General features: G+C 40.9%; 1 protein-coding gene across 2 annotated transcripts in view; it reads right to left on the minus strand.

Annotated features, from left to right (window-relative positions):
- The window catches only part of LOC139788329 (tyrosine 3-monooxygenase-like), a 48,591-nt gene extending 28,854 nt beyond the window's left edge, over positions 1 to 19,737 (minus strand). Inside the window, exons 1-8 of one of the 2 annotated variants that reach the window (XM_071728239.1) lie at positions 18,661 to 19,737; positions 17,581 to 17,755; positions 15,666 to 15,754; positions 12,088 to 12,155; positions 10,811 to 10,861; positions 6,939 to 7,084; positions 1,096 to 1,231; positions 378 to 447 (exon numbers count right to left, since the gene is read on the minus strand). In XM_071728239.1, coding sequence (XP_071584340.1) covers positions 378 to 447; positions 1,096 to 1,231; positions 6,939 to 7,084; positions 10,811 to 10,861; positions 12,088 to 12,155; positions 15,666 to 15,754; positions 17,581 to 17,755; positions 18,661 to 18,858 — 933 coding nt within the window. In that variant the 5' untranslated portion in view covers positions 18,859 to 19,737. The remainder of the gene's footprint in view (positions 1 to 377; positions 448 to 1,095; positions 1,232 to 6,938; positions 7,085 to 10,810; positions 10,862 to 12,087; positions 12,156 to 15,665; positions 15,755 to 17,580; positions 17,756 to 18,660) is intronic. The other variant, XM_071728230.1, reaches the window with a different exon arrangement.
- Between the last annotated feature and the right edge of the window lie 639 nt (positions 19,738 to 20,376).

Here is a 20,376-nt window from a genome sequence, read left to right on the forward strand (position 1 = left end):
GGGCTTGATGGCTGTTGCTGGTTGGGTTCATGTGGTGTAGGACAGGAAGCCAGGGGAACCACACAGTCCCTATAACTCAAATACACAACACCGTGGAGGATCCACTGGTATCCTTCTGACACGGCCCTCCCTCAGAGAAGTCCCACAAGCACTTCTTGCCCTTCCTTTTACCCAATGTCCATTAGGAGCAGTGCTATCACTCCTTTGGAGCAGATGTCCCCCAGGGCACTGCTAGCCCACCACCCCTAGAGGTTAAGACACGGGCACAATCAAGTCTTAAAATAGCTTTTCAGGCTCAGTGAGCTGCATGCCTTTGAGGCTCATCTGGCCTGCTATCCAGAGCAGTTGGATAAAGAGCAGCAGAACAAGTTTCTTACCTGTGAAAACTGGGCAAACTCCTTGTCAGCTAGCATGGGCACATGGCCCAGCAACTCATGGCAACAGTCTCTGGAAAACAAATGACCATATTTAATAAAGGTTTCTTTTACTGACCTACATAGACTTCCCATGAAGGACTTTAGCTGGTAAAGCCCCAAAGGGAGCTAGTGTGAGGTCTGGTCCACAACAGCTGCCTCCATACCTGGCCTGGCTCTGCAACAAGCATGATGGGGCATTCCTTTCTGCTATGGGAACCCAGCTGCCCCCCACTACTTTGGGTATTGTCTCACTCGGGAAGGCACAAGCACTTATTCTCCTATGTCACAACATCTTTGAAGGGCCCTGTTTTGTCCCAGCATACAACAACAGTGTCTGTGCAAACTTGTAATTTCTCATGAAATGTAATTGCTGTTGTCTGGCCAGCACTTACTGGGAGAGTTTCACAGCGGGGAATGAAACTCCAGCAGATGGTAACTGAAGGCAGGATGAAAAGATTAAACCAAATATTCTCCAGTCTTTTCCTTCCCCAGACAACTTTGCAAGAGAGACAGAGACCCACACCCTCTCATGCATGACTTCCCCTTCTAACTCTCCAGCTACCAGTTTGACAAATTGTTTCATTCTGTGGACTACTGGATAGAGCTCCAGAGCTGTTCCCAAGAGAGTCATTCCCAACACATTCAGAAGGACAGAATTGTGCCAGGGCATCAAACTTACGGTTCTGGGGAATGCATAGGAGAAGAGAAATGCCTTATATACTGTGTGCTCTGGAAGACACGAAATGCCAGGCTGGCTAGGAAGTCACGAGCAGACAGCAGTCCTGCAGCTGGTCTCAGCTGGAAACCTGTTCTCTCTGCAAAGGAAAGTGAGACCAAATTCAGGCACATTTATGGCACATTTACTTCAGGTAAGCAGTTTCAGAGGACCTTTGTGCTCTGTTGAAGGAGTTCCCTCTATTTAAGCATAGTAGAAACATCCTGGCTTAGCATTATCCACGTGTCCCTGTACTGCCAAGGCTCAAACCACTACAAGATCAAAAACATCAAGCCATCCATCCTTCACATGTTCATACAGCAATGATATGAGGTATGGGAGTGCTGCCTATCCCAGTTTACATTTTAGCACATTTACAGACATTTATCTACTATGTCCCATGTATCAGTGATGTGTTTGATCCCTGTGTCTTGACCCTTACGATCAAGCAAGAGACAGAACCTGCATCCTCAGGCTTGGCTAGTCTTAATTCTTGGGTTCTCTCTCTCATTTCTTGTATAGCATATGTAAAAGAAAAACAGGAGCTAGATAAGGGACACAACCTATTCCTACCCTTTCATGAGAACTCCTAGTTCTTATGTAATGCTAGATTACTATTTAGCCCTCTGCTGCAGACTTTCTCATTCCCTGTACTGAAACTCCTGGTACCTTACACTGTTGAAGACAGAAGTAAGTGGACCATGGATCTTCTTTGGTCTGAGCAATTCTTCTGCTCCTCAATGGGCCTAGTTCAACATACCCCAAAGGCAGAGTTAGAGCATACTCTTCGACTTCATTTCCCATTGCCAGTGCATGCTCCATTTGTATAAACTAGGTCAGCACTGACAACACTTGCTATCAATTTTAACCTTTTGCATGGACGTTGTTAGAATGGAAGTATGCAGTAGAAAGGGCAAGTAGGTCCTTGTCAGAGAAAAAGGTGCTGGAATTTGGCTCTTAACCATTTAACATCAAAATTTCCACCAGTGCTCTCGCCTATTTTTCCCCTCTGTTTTTTTTGGTTGGTTGGTTTTTTTCCACCATTATGTTTGACTGAAACTAACCACAGAGCCCACCACCGACGTGTTCATGCTGCATGTGTCCATAGAACAGGTAGAAGAATGCAATATTTGATCGATGATTTCAGCCTGTGCTATCAGTGTTATCCCAGGACACCCTGCATTACTACAAAACGTTCTGTGAGAGATGACAAAAAAAAAAAAAACAACAACCCAATCCTATGTCCAGCAGGATATAAAATCTACATTTCCATGGGAAACATGCTGGTGGTCTGCAAAGCTAAGAAACTTGAAAATCACTGCTTTAAAAGAGAGCCAATGATAATCTTTTTGAAGTCCTATATTCAAAATCTGTGTTGCATTCTCAGCTCCCATAAATGACATTTCATCTTCTTTAAAGCATAAAACTACATTTTAAAATATTCAGGAATGGGTTTTTTGCTCCCATCTCAATCCATAGTCTATTGTGTCATGAAGCCTGGAACCTAATTTATTTTATGTAAACAAACAAACAATAAATCCCACCCAGAAACCAAGCCATTTAAAAGATTTGTTTTGGTTTGTTTTTTTATGTTTCTTCCAGCATTTCTTGTCTTGCTCTGTCTGGCTACTAACATTTTTTTCATTTAAAAAATAGAGGGAAAAAAAAAAAAAAAGAGAGAGAGAGAGAAGAAAAGTCAGGAGGGCGTGGGGAAAGGCTTTGTTGGAAGAAGTGACAAAACATCTGAAGCTATACAGGCAAAAAAAAAAAAAAAAAAAAAAAAAAAAAAAAAAAAAATCAAAACCATAAAAAACAACCAAACAACGAACAACAAAAAAGACCAAACTAGAACAAACAGAAAGGAATGCTTCTACCTGACAATGTGAGGGTCTGGGCAGCTATGGAGTTTGTCTTTATCTTTGTCGAAATGCTGAGCAAAGTCACTGGAGTTAACCAGGCAATCAGAAGTGGCTGTAAGGCAGATTACTATTCTCCTGTCTCCCTTGTTAAAGCAGAGTGTCTGGGGGAACACATAGACCATGAGCTATAATTCTTCAGGCTCTGGGCAGGAGCTGTGACAAGAGGGGTACTCCCTGGGTGTTGCTGCCATATTAACTTAGTGCTGAGGAATGTGAAAAGCTCAGAATCTGGTCCTCTTTGGGCTGAATTCTGAGTCTGAATATAGTGAAAACTGCACCAGCTGAAAAATATATCAGATGAGAACCAAGCCGTAACTACGGCCAATTTTGGAAGCACTATGAAAGAATCTAGGGAAATTTATATTGCTTTAGCATCCATGTCAGAGGAGCAGGAAGGAAAATGAACATTACAGCTCATGTTCCCTGAAAAGCCCTTTTAAATATAGGCCAGTGAATCAGACAGTCTGCTGATGGAACAGACTTGGCCACTTGCCTTGAAAAACCATAGGAAAAAAGTTATCTGCTGAAGGTAATATTGGCTAAACCTGAACTTCTATTTTGTTACTGCTCAAGATACCAAAAATCAGTAAAGAACCAGTGGTATGGCTAATTGGATGTGCTTCTCAAAGATCTCTGAAATGAAAATTTTCTGAAGATAAGGTCTTGAGTGTTTGACCTAAAGTGATCTGTACGACTTAATTCTTGGCCTAAAAATGAATGCCTAAATCCAAACATCTTTCCTAGAAAGAAAGATATGCCTAAGTTCATCTAGTTAACCCATTAGAGAAACACCATTTAAATTGTCACATGTTTAACCATTTAAATTCACTTTTGGTAAATATTATATACTTATAATGTGCATCTCACCTCTGTTCAAACCAGCCTCACTAGCAGGCCAGGTAACACTAGGTAGATCTTCATGTTCCATTTTTATTGTAGTCAAAAGTCTATCTTGAGTTCACAGATACTGCTCAATGAAAGAGAAGATGGAAGCTTAGCTGGCTGTGTGGTTGGTTATAACATGATCACTTCTTCCACAGGATATGGTGGATGAAAGGATGACCGTGAGCCAACAATGTGCCCTTGTGGAAAAGAAGGCCAATGGCATCCTGGGGTGCATTAGAAGAGGGGTGGTTAGTAGGTTGAGAGAGGTTCTCCTCCTTCTCTACTCTGCCCTGGTGAGGCTGCATCTGGAATATTGTGTCCAGCTCTGGGGACTCAGCTCCAGGACAGGGAACTGCTTGAGAGTCCAGCACAGAGCAACCAAGATGATGAAGGGAGTGGCACATCACCCTTATGGGGAAAGGCTGAGGGAGCTGGGTCTCTTCTGCTTGACGAAGAGGAGAATGTGGGGTGAACTCATCAATGTTTATAAATATGTAAGGGATGAGTGTCAGGAGGACAGAGTCAAGCTTTTCTCAGGGGTTACTAACAATAGGACAAGGGAAACAGTTATAAACTGGAGCATAGGCAGCTCCGTATGAATTTAAGGAAGAATTATTTCACTGTGAGGGTGATGCAGCACTGGAACAGGCTGCCCAGGGAGGTTGTGGAGTCTCCTTCCCTGGAGACATTCAAGACCCACCTGGACATGTTCTGTGTGACCTGTTGGAGATGACCCTGCTCTGGCTGGGGAGGGTTGGACCAGAGGATCTTTCAAGGTCCCTTCCAACCCCTAACTCTCTATGATTCTATATTCCTCTCCTTCTGCATCACTATAGCTTATTATATTCAAAGATGTGCCATGGGAGATTTTTCAGAGCTGCACAATCAGAGGTTAAAACTGGACATTAGGAAGCATTTCTTTTCAGAGAGGGTGGCCAGACACTGGAAAAGGCTTCCTAGAGAGGTGCTGCATGACACAGGCCTGCCAGTGTTTATGAAGGATTTGGACAATGCTATTAATAATGTGCTTTCACTTCTGGTCACCCCTGAATTGGTCAGGTGGTTGGACAACATGAATGTTATAGGTCTCTTCCAATTGAAATATTCTATTCTGTTCTATTCTATTCTATTCTATTCTATTCTATTCTATTCTATTCTATTCTAATCTAATCTAATTCTGTTCTTCCTCTCCTCCATTCCATTCCAAAGTCTTATCCTTAGATCTTCTATAGAATGGTCCAGTCCTTAGAGGCAGTATTTAACAAAGAAAAATACTGGAATTTATGTCTTAAATGGGAGATAGGTACAGTTCAGGGCTCAGCCAGAGCTAGCCAGTGGCAAGAAACACTTCACTATGCATCTCCACATAGGCTGTAGTTAACATACATCCAGTGTATGCCAGAGAATTTTGGGAAACACATCACAGTCTGTAGTTTGGTTAAAGTTTGGTTGGTTGAGTGCTGCACACCTGTAATGCATGAAAGAGCCTAAGTAAACAGTAGACTGATGAGTTGTAAGAAACAAAAATTCTGGCCTTTCTGACACTGGTGGTTAAAGCCACACAGGTTAGTAATAAATCAGAACTCCTTATAAATCATTACCCTTTTTTAGTGATAGCATGAGGCTGTCTTTAACACAGATTTTAGAGACCATGCAGATCCTTCAGGCTGAGTTTGAGTTTGTTATAAAGGGACCTTGCAATAATGTCAGTCTTTATCCTAACCTAGAAAGTATTCTGCATTGTGAAATGACCTTATTAGAGGGAATCACTGAAGTAAGATACCAAGTCAAAGCCCCATATAATGAGACTAAAATAGCTTACTCATTCTTAACTTCATCTATCTGTAAACACATTTCTTTTGAACAAACTATGTTCTGTCTTTGCATAATCTTTTCGAAGCCTACAGACTAAACTAATCTGGATTTTGTCAGCCGTTTAATGAGGGTAGGACCAGTGCTCCCGAAAGCCATTCTTTCTGTTTTCCTTAGACACCCATTTGAAGATGGAATGATATGCCTTTGACATGCCTGATTCTTATTCACAGTCAGAACAGTTCTGACAGCTTACACTAGACACCCTGTGTTTACAGTAGATGAGTTAAAACTCATTGTGAACATCCTCCCAGATGTTCTTCACAGAATTTTCAGAGTTGTATGCACTGGGACAATTTGTATGCCATAGAGAAAATTTAGAAACAGAGCCTACAAAAGAAATCAGTAGTCCCAGATGCCAGACAATCAAATTGTGTCAACCAACACAAGCAACACAAATAATATGACAAGATATTCTTACATTATCCTGAACTGTCTCACTTTGAAATCGTCTGTTTCACTTAAACATTATGAATATCTGTGTTAATCAAATCAGCATCACATGATTTTTGGAGCTCTCTGCTAGCCACTGTGTGAATGAAATGAGATCAACTACTCCACGAGAAAAGATATTTATCAGCCCCAGTTACTACAGGAGGCAAGTAAGATGGGTAGTTCAATAGAAGGGAAAAACACAAGAGAAAATAAAAAATGAATACACAGAATTCCTACAGCTGGATACAGTGATGCTCATGAGAGATGCTTTTCCTATGCCAGGCCTCCATTCCCTTACATTAAAGGTGAAACAAAACCTGTCATTGAAAAGTTCAATCTTCCCTAAAAATGACAATGTCTTGGTCATAGTTTGAGTTGGAGGAACTAAAGAAGGAGGGCTGTCAGACAGTTGTGTGTGGAAGTCATGCTGAGCAGTGTGGTGCTGTGCTGCAGCTAGTACTGAAATTACTGAAAGGTCAGTGCTACACCAACTGCAGCCACCCACAGAGCAAAAACAAACTTATAGCTTGGTCCCTAAATGTGCCTGGTTTCAACATCTGGTGTTACAGCTCATCTTGCACAGGGAATTCTACAGCTAAACAGCTCTGCTCACCATCTTGGGTACTATGAGATGGTTTGTGTGTGTATGTGGCATCCAGGAAACCCTAGAATAAACCATAGATCATAATAACTGACCTTTTAAAAATCTAGAGACATCCTGAAGCTGAGGTATGTTATCTTCTTGGTAGCCACAATATTTCTCCAGCTGCTGGAAAGCATCCAGGTACTGTGTACAAGCATGAGTAGGGTAAAGACTTCTCAGCTTCCTGTATACTTCTCTCCTGAAAAGCAAAAGCCGTATCATGACCCACCTCAATAAACTGTAATTATCTGCCCTACATACAGATCCACATGGAGGCATAAACCCCCAGCCTAGGCAGCAGTCTAGAGCTGTGAACTTGGGATGCCAGGTGCTTGGCAGCTGATGCCTGGGTGATTGTAGTAAAACATAAAGGGTTTGGGGTTTCTTTTCTTTCAGAAGGTGGAGCAAAAGTGGTTTTCCGCTTCCTACACTCCCCTTAAATGAAACAGCACTCTAATCCTAATTAAGAACTGCTTTTTGCTTAATTATATGGTTGTTGGAGGTACCAGGGAAGCCCCAGGGAGAAAGCTGAGGCTGTGGGCCTCTCTGTTTTGCACAGTTTAGGGATGAAATGAGTCAGGTATTTTCCCCCTCTCTGCTTTGGGGTACAACTGTCCCTCCATCTCCTTGCTGAAGCCTGGTCTATATTTGGCTCTTACAAATTTCCTCCCTCAAAAAGCATATTTTCTGATACTGGAAAGTAACATCTGGAAAGGCATAGAGGTTCATACTTTTGCAGTTCAAAATGCCTGGCATGGACTATGTATTTGGAAGACTTGCCAATTGCTTGAAGTATTTAGCCCATTATAAAAAAAGAGACCAGCTGAAGAAAAATATATATAATCAGATCTGGGCACGGGCTTCAAGCATCTCCCAGACTTGACGGTACTTGGATTTAGAGCTGTGGTTTGGAATATATTTCCTTTTTATTTTGCTGTTGCAAAATAAACAAGTAGTAATATTATGGCAAAGAACCTTATAGAAATAGTTATTTTTGTTCAGACATATCCCTAGGGTGTTAAAAATTTTATAAACATTGTTTTATGAAAATTGAGATCATTCTTGGCAATGGTGGGAATGGAAAATTACCTTTTGTTGGTTTTGTATTGGTATTTCTTTGGGGGTTTTGTTTTGTTGTGTTTTTTTTGTTTTGGGTGTTTTTTGTTTTTTTTTTTGTGATGCTCTTGCTGCTATGGAGGTGATAGCCAGTCCCTGGTAATGTCTCTCTCTTATTTGTATGAATATCTTACACAGTGTGGGAGTAATGACCCAGAATGAAGCTGGGGAAGAAAACTTTAGGAGAAAAATAATTAAAATAACAGAGACAAACAGTGACTGCTGTCACTATTGCAAAAGCTGCAGGAGACTGGGTCGTTTCCATAGAATTAAGCAAAAATAAGAAGGACTAGAGTTCAAGTGTTGCCCTGGCTTATTTCCCCATAGAATACTACTGACTTCAGTGGCACTGGACAGGATCTGAACCAGTTTATCCCCAGAATGGAGCTTTACATTTTTGCACATATGGTCTCTTTTATCAAAGTATCAATCTACTGTGTGTCAAAACACGGACTACCACAGAAACGTAGTCAGTCTCAGAGACCAGTGATGAATTATTCAAAGTTAAGTGTTGTTCCTCTCTATCTACCTCTAAGGCAATCATTTAAGTTCACTCCAAAGACAACAGAGTAGCAGATATTTCCAAACAACCATTGACTTTCCTAAGGTAGTGTCTCAAATAGGTGCAATGCCTCACATTATAATGGTGCTATCACTCAAAGAACCATTAAGCTGCTACCTGATGGTGCTCCAGTCCTGAGACAGAAAGAGAAACTCCTGAAAGAGCAGCCTGTGATATACTCTGGAAAGGAGCCTCATAGGCAAGGACAGAGCCAGCTACTAGAAAGGCTTTAAAGGTAATGATCTTATTTTACACAAATTTCTTTATTCTTTCAGAAAAAACTGGCACTGTTCATCTTTATTAGGAGGATGTGGCAAGTTCATCCCCATAATTTTGTCCTAGATTGTCGCTTTTTCTTATGCAGGTTTTACATATAGGATGTCTTTTATCACTACTTTGTTTCAGGGCCTTTGAAGAAGCCTGTTGAAAACAGTCTCAGATGAGCTGGGCCCTCTGTTTTCTGAAAGACACAGTTATTTAGTTATTTAGTTTTCTTTTTTATAGCTGTGTTGCTACAAACTGAAGGCATTCCACAACTCTTCAGAGCAAACACCAAGGGAATTTAGTCTCTGCTACAGGTTTCCCATTCAATTCCAAAGCCCTCAACTAAGTTGTGCTCTATGGCAGCTGCCCTCAGGGCACAGACCCAGGGGACTGGGATAGCCATAGGGAGGTCTAATTTTGGAAGCAGCTTTCTATAACAAGGCAAAGTGGGTTGCTGGCTGTTTGGGGAAATGGACAGAAGTCCTTTAAAGGTCTATTCCGTTAGCACTAGTCCTGGGTGGAGAAGTACTGGAATGAAGTCCGTGGGACTTGTCCTAGGTGGAGAAGTACTGGAATGACAGAGGTTGGCAACAAAGTGGAAAAACAGGAAAGAACACAAAATTAAATTTTCTTAAACATGACATTCCCACACATCATCACATGCCAAGATTGTTGGCTAGTGGTAGCAATCATGAGCATGACATCAGCCATCAATCACATGACAATTGAAAGATGCTATAAAAACCTTTTTGAGCTTAATAAAAATCTAACTGCCTGGATGAGTTGGATGCAATGTTTCCTTGTGACTGTGGGCAGCAGCCCTCAGACTTCCTATGGCACAGTAGATTTTATTTAAGATAAAATAGTCACTGAAATAGATGAGATGGCCCTGTGGTTGCAGTTCTGGCAGAAGACATCTACTATAGGGATTTAATTCCTGGCATTGACATAAACTTTATATATAATTTTGGGCAAATTACTTGAGCTCTAACATTTTAGTTCCATAGTTATAAAATGTGATCTTTATTCTTCCTTCCCCACCTTTGGGCTGTCTTTCCTTTTAAACTGTGAACCCTCCAAAACCAAGGCTCTATCTTATTATGTGCATATGTGGCACCCTCCCCAGTCCTGGGACTCTGCACTTAGTTGTGACACTTGGAGAAATTTATGTTTGTATTATCATACAGGTGTGTAACTGTTGCTGCTTACTGTGATTTGTTAAAGTTAGCGAAAGTGGAAACAGAGCTATATGAAATAAGAACTCTGCTTTCTTTCAAATCTACCACATATTTCACATTAAGTCCACAAACAGATTTTGAATTGAATTAATTCTGTCTCTTTGTCGAGGTGGGGCTTTTTTTAAATGGCTAATTTTCAGGTGAAACAAATCCCCAGTGAAGAACTTATGTACCCAGGTAATAGTGCCATAGTGTCATATGACATCAAAGGCCTTTTTACAGTGTAAATACTGTATCCTAGACAGACACTTCAAAATTTTATTTACCTTCAGTCTGAGAATGATAACTATTCATGCTCACAGCAATTAATACTTTCAGGAGAACAAGCAAGGCTGGACTGTCCTCTGAGCACTGGATTAGCCACATCCTATGAGTGAACTTCCATCCTACAAGCAGGCTTTTTCTCATGGTTATGGATTTGGAAAGTTGGAAATGGATTTGGAAGTATTTCTAGCTATAGGTAATTAGAGGCCACTTAATACTATAGGTGTTTTCTTGTTTCTAATGGGTTGATGGGACTGGCATAAAATCAGGTTGATTGTGAGGTGGTAAGGAAAACACATTTTGCTCTAGAAAGTGAATAAATACCAATTCTGAGACCAGCTTTCCACAAAACAAATGACAAAAAGGTGACACTTAGATAGATAAATATGATATGAAAGAGTTATAACTGTCCTACATTGCCAGTCTTTCCTGGGACTACACTGGAATGGTCCAGGAATCAGAGAAGATGTGAAAAACTCACCAAGTTGCTGTCTCCTGTGCTGTGTACTCGATGTGAGGCAAAGGGTCTCCTCTGTAATGAAAAGAGAAAATGATATATGTATCTAAAGGAGGTTTTAAGTTCAGTTTCCAAGTGGGTTTTTTTTTCTGCACCATGCATGTTTGCTATAATGAAGATAGAAACAGCAAAACACTACTTAATTAAGAACTTTTTTGTCTTGGTAGGCTCTAATGTGTGTACTTTCTCCTCTGTCCCAGTGTAACAAGGCAACAGAGGGATAATGTAAAAAATGTTCTGCTTTACAGAAATGAAAAAGAGGTATTTAGGCTTACAATTTCCTCTGCTCTAAGCAATCTAGCAACCAAAACACAGTGTGCACCTGGAGGGTCCATCCCTGGAGGATGGGATCAGCATAGCACCGTAGCAGAGAGGCATTCGTAAACTCAGCAGCAGAGAGCTGCCCAGGCACATACTACATGGTCATCAGTAACTGATGGGTGGTCTTCCCTTTGTCACTGCTGCTTCTTCAGTAGCTCTGAGTACTCTTTTTTTGTACTTTTGTAGTGTTTGGTTTTTGTTTTGTTTTGTTGTTTGGTTTTTTGGCTTTTTTTTTTTTTTTTTTTTTGATATATGGTGCAGTATATATCTGTGATATATGGTGACAGTGGTAAAACTGTGCTCAAACAGAAGTCTCTCCAGACTTGGGAGTTTTCACCACTTCTTGGGCACTATGAGGCTGATAATCCACAGCCAGCTCTACCTATACATCTGATTAACTCTGTTAGACAGCAATGTGATTCTGGTGATGTTTTACACATAAAGGCAGAAATGTTTTCAGTCACCCACGTGAGACTTGGGAATTTTTTAGGTAGCTAATGTACATGGCTAGAGACACCTTAAACAAATTAAAAAATAGTAAATAGTTTTTCCTTGTAAAAAATATATTTCTAAATATTGTTCCTTATAGTGTCTTGAAAAATATTAGCTTCAGCTCAGCTCTAAAAGGAACTGCAAAATTGCAATGAGAAGAATTCTATTAAGAAATAATCTCTGCTAAGACAAAATATAACACAGAAGGAAGTGTGAATGCAGTTCTAAGATTTTTATCTAAAAGTATATTTTCTGTATTGGGGTAAAAGTCTGTTTCATCTGGAGTGAAAGTTTCTATGGCTGAATTCTGACTACAAAAAAATAGCTGTATTGATATATTGACAGAAGATGAAGGATTTCTTACACACAAAGATGTCTGAAAGCACATGAAGACAACCAAAGTCTCTTTTCAGCAGCCTTGTACTTACGCTCTGTAATTAAAGGCAAGGTCAGCAAAGAACGCCCTCCGTTTCTTATACTCCAGGTCAGCATATCCCTGAGTTAGAAAATAATTCAAAAAAGGGTTTACATTAAGAAAGACTTACGGGCATGAATCATTTTGCTGACAGAAACATTCCAAAACCTAGGCCTCAAACAGGCTGTTTCTCTGAGGCAGTGGCTCTTGAACTTTATGGACTTGAGGCCAAACTCTGCAACCAGAAGGGAAAGTAACACGGCTTGGTGGGAAGGTTTTGGTGTTGCTCGTAAAAATTACATCACAGGCCGTTGCACTTATGGTCAAATTTAAATGCAAATCACACTCAAAATGGAATTGAAATAGGGGTGTTGCTTCCACTGGGGAAAAGCCAAATCTCTGAATCATTTATCTCCTGTGCTACGACACAGAGACTGAAATATAAGTCCTTTCCAACCCAAACTATTCTGTGATTTTACAGAGTTGTGATGGATATGAAGGTACCAAACCCAGTATCCACCTCATCAGAGAAAGATTTCACTGCACCTGCACAATGGGAGAGGGAATCCTCCATAGAAATCATTAGAGCAGTTACTGAATAGGTAGAAATCCAGACTTTCAGTTCAGTTCCCCCCCTTGTCCTTTTATTACTATGTCCTTTTATTACTACTATTACTATGTTACGATAAACACAGGGTCAGTGGTATGTCTTTAAAGGGGCAGTTTACTTATTAAATACTAGAGTTTTCTTTTTGCCCCCTTGGTGTTTACTAGAAGTTCAGCTTCAAGCAAGCTTCTCCAGCTATTAAATATGAACAGAGATGTGGAATCAAATTCCTTTGAATTTTGCGTCATTTATAATAGGAATAATATCTGAAATCTGGCACTGTTACTGATATTACCCAGAAAGGAAAGCTGATTGGCATCACTGTACAAATATTTTATTAGTCTAAAATATTCAGAATTTACTGGAACCACTTCATGTACTACAAGCCAAATTTCTCCCTTAGGTTTAACCACATAATTTTCAGTGTAGCAATAATACCAGCAACACTGCAGTTAATGAGAATCGTGTATGTGAATTTGAGGAAAGAAATGGATCCTGAGAACATGTTTATTTTTGTCATGTGTTATGGATAATACGTTCATTTCCATGTTAAAACACGTGGAAAGGTCAGACCAGCACTGATGCTGTGACCTGTCAGCTTTGTTCCTGAAGCTCCCAGGGCTCTGTACCCACCTTCGGGTCAGCAGGAGCCATTCTGGGGGACCACAATAGCCAGCGCCAAGGTGCCTTAGAGACTGGTGTCACAGTGTCAGCAGCTTGTTTTCTGGCCCTTAAAGACACAGTAAAGAACAAAGTGAAGCTGCTGACACAGACAGCTCAAATAGCCTATTTGGCTGTAACTGCATATGCACAATCTCTGCTGAGGCACCCGTATATCAGTGTATATCAGTACATCAGTATATTTAATACCTTCCTCTAACCTGTACATTTCTGACAGGCTAACAGAAGCCCAGTAAATGCTTAGCAGCCCAGTAAATAAGCCTATGTTGTGCTCCCTCGAAGAATCACTGAATCATTTCAATTGGAAAAGACCTTTAAGATCATCAGATCCAACCACTAAACCAGCACTGCCAGGTACACCACTAAACCGTGTCCCTAAGCAACACACCTACACATCTTTTAGATACGTCCATGGATGGTGACACCCCCACTTCTCTGAGTAGTCAGTTCCAGTACCTGAAAACCCTTTCAGTGAAGTCCTTTTCCTAATATCTTATCTAACCCCCTGTCACAACTTGAAGCCATTTCCTCCTGTTCTATTTCTTGCTACTTTGGAGAACAAGAGTTCTCATTTAACTTGTTTCAAGGTAGTTGAGATATATCTACATTGCACTGCGTTGTGCAGTGTAGATTTATCCCCAGTCAATAATTTCTTAACTCTGCATCATTGGTGCTTTATCTCATCCTCTTTAGCACTCAGATCTCCAATTTTGGTGGCAAAGTAGGAGACAAACTTAGTCTAATTCAAAGAATTCCCAGCATTCAGTTATCTCAGGAGAAGCAGCCTCAGAGCTAGCTCAGGAAAACAACAAATAATTGATTTTTTTTCTATCAGAAAGATACGAGGAAAAACTAAATATTAGGTTAAGGATGTTATGGAGCTCTCCTAGAGCGTTATAGTTTTAAAAGCTATTCTCAAAAATAAAAGACAGCCTTGGAAAGGATTTCTGCACCACACAGAAGTGTACATAGCTAGTAGCATCAATATTGCAGAGGTGAAGAGTAGGATCTAAATAGAATTCAAACATTCAAAAAAAAAAAAAAAAAGATTCTGTTGACATCCACCTAAATCTTCCTTGTATTTTTGCCTTGAGAAATCTGTGCTTTTTTTTCCTTTTCATACTGTTTCCTTTCATACTGTTCATACTTTTGTGATATTTGGCAGAACACAACAATTATGTGACCTACCTCACTGAGCAGCAAATGACCCTTTGTAGTCCCTTATTTTTTGTACTAAAGTTGGAAAACATTGATAAGAAATGAGTGTTTATTTGTTTTTTCCCAGTACTTTGCCTTACTATTATCATGACTGGAGCAGGACTCTACAGTGCATTTTCCCTCTTCCTTAACTTAGAATTTCCATGTATGGCAAAACTAAGGGTACACACAAAATATAGTATGAGTAAAGTCCTTTTTGCAGCCCACTCATAAGCAAGACTTACTGCCTGAATTAAAGGGAAAGCTCATCAGAAATGTTCTATTAATGTGGTATCGATTAAATCAGCCACAATTCTGGCTCTGAAGCCCTTGTGTGAATTAGGATTATACTCATTCCAACTTGCTTCCTATTTAAACTTTAAGTACTTACCTTAATTAAAATCACCAGACCTTTTGAGTTTCTCCTATTACATTAAAATCTCCATTCAGATATTCATAAATCAGTTTTGTCATGTAATTTTCTTATTTTCTGACTAGAGGATTTTTGCAAGTTAAAGCATTTATAGTCCCCTCTGAGGATATGATACTTGTTAGTTTTTGGCTTTTTGCTGCTTGTCCTCATTACCATCTTCTGTACATGTGCACTTTGATGAAATCTGTGGCATATTCACAAATAAAAATGCAGATATGGAATATCTGAAAGGTCAAAGCAGAAAATGCAAAAAGCAGAAGGATGGGGAATTCAACTGCTACATGGACCAGCTAGTACCAGGTGGATATATGTCAAATATATGAGGGGTGAAATAATAAACAAGAAAGATTTTTAAACTAAACAATTTGAAATGAAAGCAAAATGAAATGTAAACTCAAGCTAAATATGTTGAGAAGAAATTACTTCAGAATGTGTCTGATGTTAATCAAATGTACCTTGAATGAATCACAGGACACATACTTTTCTCATTGTTAAGTCATTTATTCTGTACTCCCTAATTCCACTGAAAATCAGCATTTATCTTTCCACCAATTTTTTCCTGTCCTTACAGGAGTATTTCTTCACTCCTGAAACTTTCCTTACAAAAATTTCCCTACAGAGAGTTTCTTTTTTTTTGTTTTTTATAATGAAATAACAGTGATGTCAAACTTACAGGGTGACCATGGTCCAAACTGGGATCATACTTAGTGATCAGATGGTGACACTTGTCCAGATCTTGTATTTTTCTGGGGAACCAGGGCACTGGAGAGAAAGCAGTGAGATTTAAATGAGATAGGAACAAAAAAACTTTTAAAAAGACACAGAAAATGGAAGTTGTACTGAAGATTACAAGTTTTCTGTTCATCAGCATCAAGAATATTAGTATATATATGTCACTAGTCAGATTTTTTTGCCAACCAAACAGGCACAATGGATGAAAAAATATTTGAAATTAACTTGCAATTATAATCTCTTAGTTTTAATTAGTAGAAATATCTGCAAGCCTGACTAGAAAGTGAAGCTTCAGCTAGCTTCTTTTAATAAGTTGCACCACCACTTTTAAAAGGATATACCAATATTTAATAGGATATAAAATGAATCATTAGCCAATCTTAAACCCATGGCCAGCCGAGTTGGAAATTCTCTGAAACTTCAACACCACTGAATTCACCTCAACAGGACCAAAACCACTAAAAGCATTTAGACCAATCCTCTGATTCTCTCTGGTGCCCACAATTAAGGTATCTCTGTGGGCCACAAATATCAACTCTCTGACCTTTTGCTCTTGAAATCAAGTGAACAGCTTTGGGGACTACTGAATTCTGGGATCTGAAATGCCCAGAAAAGATTCTACAAAATAAGGAGTTCTGTGTATAAGTCTGAGCTAACACAGAAACAGAAAGACTTTGCATGACAGGTATGTTAGTTCTAGCATAATTCCATCCAAAATCTACCTGGTGCCTTTTATGATTGCTGTTCAAAACCATAACTAAAAAGTAAAATATGAAGAATTACTGTTAGCTAAAACTGTACTAGCTGTAAAGCATTAGACTGCATTAGCTAAAAGCATCATGGAAATTTCTGCCTGGCTTTGTCAAGAGCAAGAAACACCATGGCAATTCTCTATTCAGAAAACACAACCTATGAACTGTATCCTCAGCCTTCTCATTTATCAGGGGAATCTCTGGTGTCCTCAGGATTGTCTTAAAGGTCTCTAACAGCTTGTTGTACTCACCAATAACCTACCTGCCTGTAAATGGGAAAAATACCTGTCTACCTCTGGAAAACTTTTTCCACCCTGGTAACTGGTAGGGATGTAACTCCAACACAGAACAGGCAGTGGAGCAGCACTTGTAGCACTTTGCCAGGTGAAATGCAGTTCCTAAAGTTCAAGTTTGAAGCTGCACAACCTCCAAACAAGTGTTTTAAGGTGTCTGAGAGAATGTCTGATGCTCTTTTACTCCAGACCTGGCAGCTGGTCTGTTCTCTACAAAATGTTCATCCACTGCTTCTCCCAGCCTGACCCTCTCTCCCTCTAGTGCTTTGAGAGCTGCTTTGAGCTGGCTGCATTTAACTCATGTCAGATAAGCAGCAATCTACCTGAAAATGATATGACTGAACTCAGACAGCAGTGGAAACCACAGACACCACAGACAGATACTGATTCTTTTAACAAAACCAACAAGCAAGTGAAACATTGAGATCCTCTGCCATATCACAGTGTTCCCATCAAGTGTCTGTTTTCACCTTGGAGAAGCCAGTTCTCTGCACAGCTCTCAGCGCACAGTCTTTCCATTGTTGAAGAGTTTCTAATTTCTCCTCAGCTTCTTGTTTTGCTGCTCTACCTTTCAATTCTCCCTTTTTTTGCTGGAACCCTTTTCTCACCTCAGTGCTAGCTATGGCAAAGTGCCTTCATTTCCATCCCAGTAGGAATAATCCAATTCAGGGAAGACAGTGATGCAGAGAAGAAAAATTACTGCATGCTCACCTGCTATACAAGTTATTTAAATTCCTATTACAAAACTAATGCTAAAAAAGTAACTCCAGAAGGAAACAAAAGAGCATTAACAGATACATAAATGTCTTACCTTTGTCTTCTCTGCTAGTTTTCACATCCTCTGCTACTCTCTTTAAGGAGGTGATAAGGATACCAACATCAGCACTATGAACTTCACATTCAACAAAAATATCAAGATTATCAGCAGAGTTCTTGGGATTTTTGGCTCGTCTGGTTTCGAAGTGATGGATTTGAGTTGCAAACACCTGCAAGAGCCAGTTGTTCATATGATGAAGCTTCTGACTGAAGATGAAAATCCAGGTAGGTTTAGATATGCTTCTACAATGTCTTTAAAAGGTGACTTTTTTAAAGAGTTCTTAACTACTAGTGCATGTGAAGAAAAAAAGCCTAGTGATGCCCAGTTTAGAAGGAGATAAACTACAGGAGAGCAAGTGACTAAACATTCTATAACTACATAGAGATAGATGGAGATGAAAGATGAGTTACTGTTGACTGTGGCATTTCATCTGTGCAAAAATAAAAAATGAGTGGCAAGGTAACTCTTAGACCCTGGCAGACTACAAGTATATCTATTAATGTATATTTACATCATAATAATTAAATAATTGCAAATTATTAAAAATTAGTAGCAAATGTAACACTTTTCTTTTGAGTTATTCATTTCACAGATAAGAGTGAGCACCTGGCAGAGATGCTTCAAGTGCCCAGAATGTTTAATGCCTGCATGGTTTACAGCTCTTGTATTCTCTGTATCTCCTGCCAAATATGCAGAGAAAATTCATTGGCTTCTAACCATCCCCATGATGTGAATGCTTGAAATGCAGTGGCTGGACACCATAACTGAAAGCAATAATAAATTGGCATCTGCTCTAGAAAGTCCTTATACAAAAGGATGATCCTTCTAAATCACTGTGTTCAGCTGCTCCCTCCCTACCAAGCACTCTCCTTCTTCACCTGGAGAGTCCAGCCAACCTCTCTGAGCAGCTGTGGCAAAACAGGGAAAATGAGAAAGAGGGAAGTCAGGTGGAGGCATAATTCAGGCAGGGAGCAGGAGAAGGGTGAGAGAGGGGGAGATGCAAAGTGGGAGATGCAAAAGAAATAGGGAGAAAAGAGAGGGCTTAGTGGAGGAAAGGGATGGTGAGGTCTGTACCTCAAAGACTTTGGCTGCCTCAGAGACTTCAATCTTCCTCACATTGTAGAGGATAAGAGTCAGGATGAGAGTGGCTTCATCATCCTCCCAGTTGGAGTCTAGGCTGCCTTGTCTGTTCAATGTCTCTGTGCTGTGCATCTCCTTCTCCTTGATGCCCTCTTCCTTTTGGCCTGAGACCCCCACCAAGTCAGTCTTCATTGGAGAGTATTTAGTGGATTGCAATTGCTAGATGTTGAGTGGAAACTGCCCGAGGATGTGAGTGCTTCTGCCAGAACAATGGCCAGGGAATATATTGGGACTGGAGATGTAGTGCATATATGTGTGCAGTGATAACAGAACTACAATGCAGCAGCAAAGCAAGTTGGTTGTTAGCGTGAGGTGTAGGGACCTTTATGTTGGCCATGCCAGGCACATCAAGGGAAGCCGCCTACGTAGGATATGCGCAAGAGCCCAAGAAAACCCTCCTCCTCTGGGTAACTTCAAAGCGCAGCCCTCTTGCTCTGTTTGAAGGTGTCTGCAGGCTGTTCAGCCCTGAGATGGGCTCCTTTGAGGAGAGGAAATTACCTTGAGCCCCATTTACATCTCAGTCTGGACTGCCCTGCACAATATCTGAGGTTGCCTTTCCTCTCCACCCTCTTTACCTCACTGAGGCCCTCTCTTCATGAACCATGCTCCTAAAGGTGCCAAAGGAGTTTTTCCCCCCAAAGCCTACCCCAATCCAAGAGCTGTTTCCTCTGCAAACTGGGAGTGCAAGGGAGACCTGAGCAAGAGTAAAAATTGATTGACTACTTCTGAACTTCTGTTGCCCACAGGATCTGATCTGTTCTACCCTGTCCTTACAAGGGCTGAGTGTCACCTCCAGGCTAAGTTCCTCTGTTTCTGTCATGACTCTCTGTCTCCAGTGACATCAACTCTCAACAAGTCCAGGGTCATACCATTCTCACAGCTGGCATGACAAGCTCAGGAGGGGTTCTGCTCTACTCCTGCCAGGGCATGGCATCCCTTGACATATTAAAAACATGTTTCTGACGCTGGCCACCAGTATATCTTCATATCCCAAGTTACAGAATGCTGGAATCTTTGTGAAAGCAATCTTTCAGGCCCACAAAGGAGACCACCTCTCTGTCCTGCCTTGCAGATGGAGCCATGTCTTGTAAGCCCCTTAGCTGATCCTGACTTGGTCACACACTGCAATGCTCTACTGCTCTTGCCTCCTTCCTGGCCAAAAAAGAGAAAGACAATGCAACTAAATCTCATTCCTCAGCGACAACAACAGCACCATGCTTCCCCTTGTCCCATGGTAGAGCATAGGGAAGGTTTTGATTTCCCTATCTATTGCCTGGCTAAGACAGAAGACCCGAAGTGAATTTTGGAGAACCTTGCCCAAGAGGCGATACTCGGTGTCCTGAGGAACACAGGCCCGTCCAGACTTCAGGCACTGCAGGATTTGTAGACTATGGTTAAGTGCCGGGATGGGGGGTGTCCCCAGACCCCTCTCATCCCTGGAAACGGTATCCCTCTGCCTGGCCCACCCTGGGCCGGGGTCAGGGACAGGGAGAGGGACAGGGACAGGGACAGGGTGCGGCGGGGCCCGCGGGCATGGCAGAGGCGGCCGCTGTCCGCGGTGCTGAACACGTCCCGCCCCCGAGCTGCCGCATCCTGAGCTCCGCTGCCTGCCCCGGGTCCTCCACCCCCGGCCCCGGTTCATGTCCCAGG

The sequence above is a fragment of the Heliangelus exortis genome, chromosome 1 (genome assembly GCF_036169615.1).
Source record: "Heliangelus exortis chromosome 1, bHelExo1.hap1, whole genome shotgun sequence".
Lineage (NCBI taxonomy): Eukaryota > Metazoa > Chordata > Aves > Apodiformes > Trochilidae > Heliangelus > Heliangelus exortis.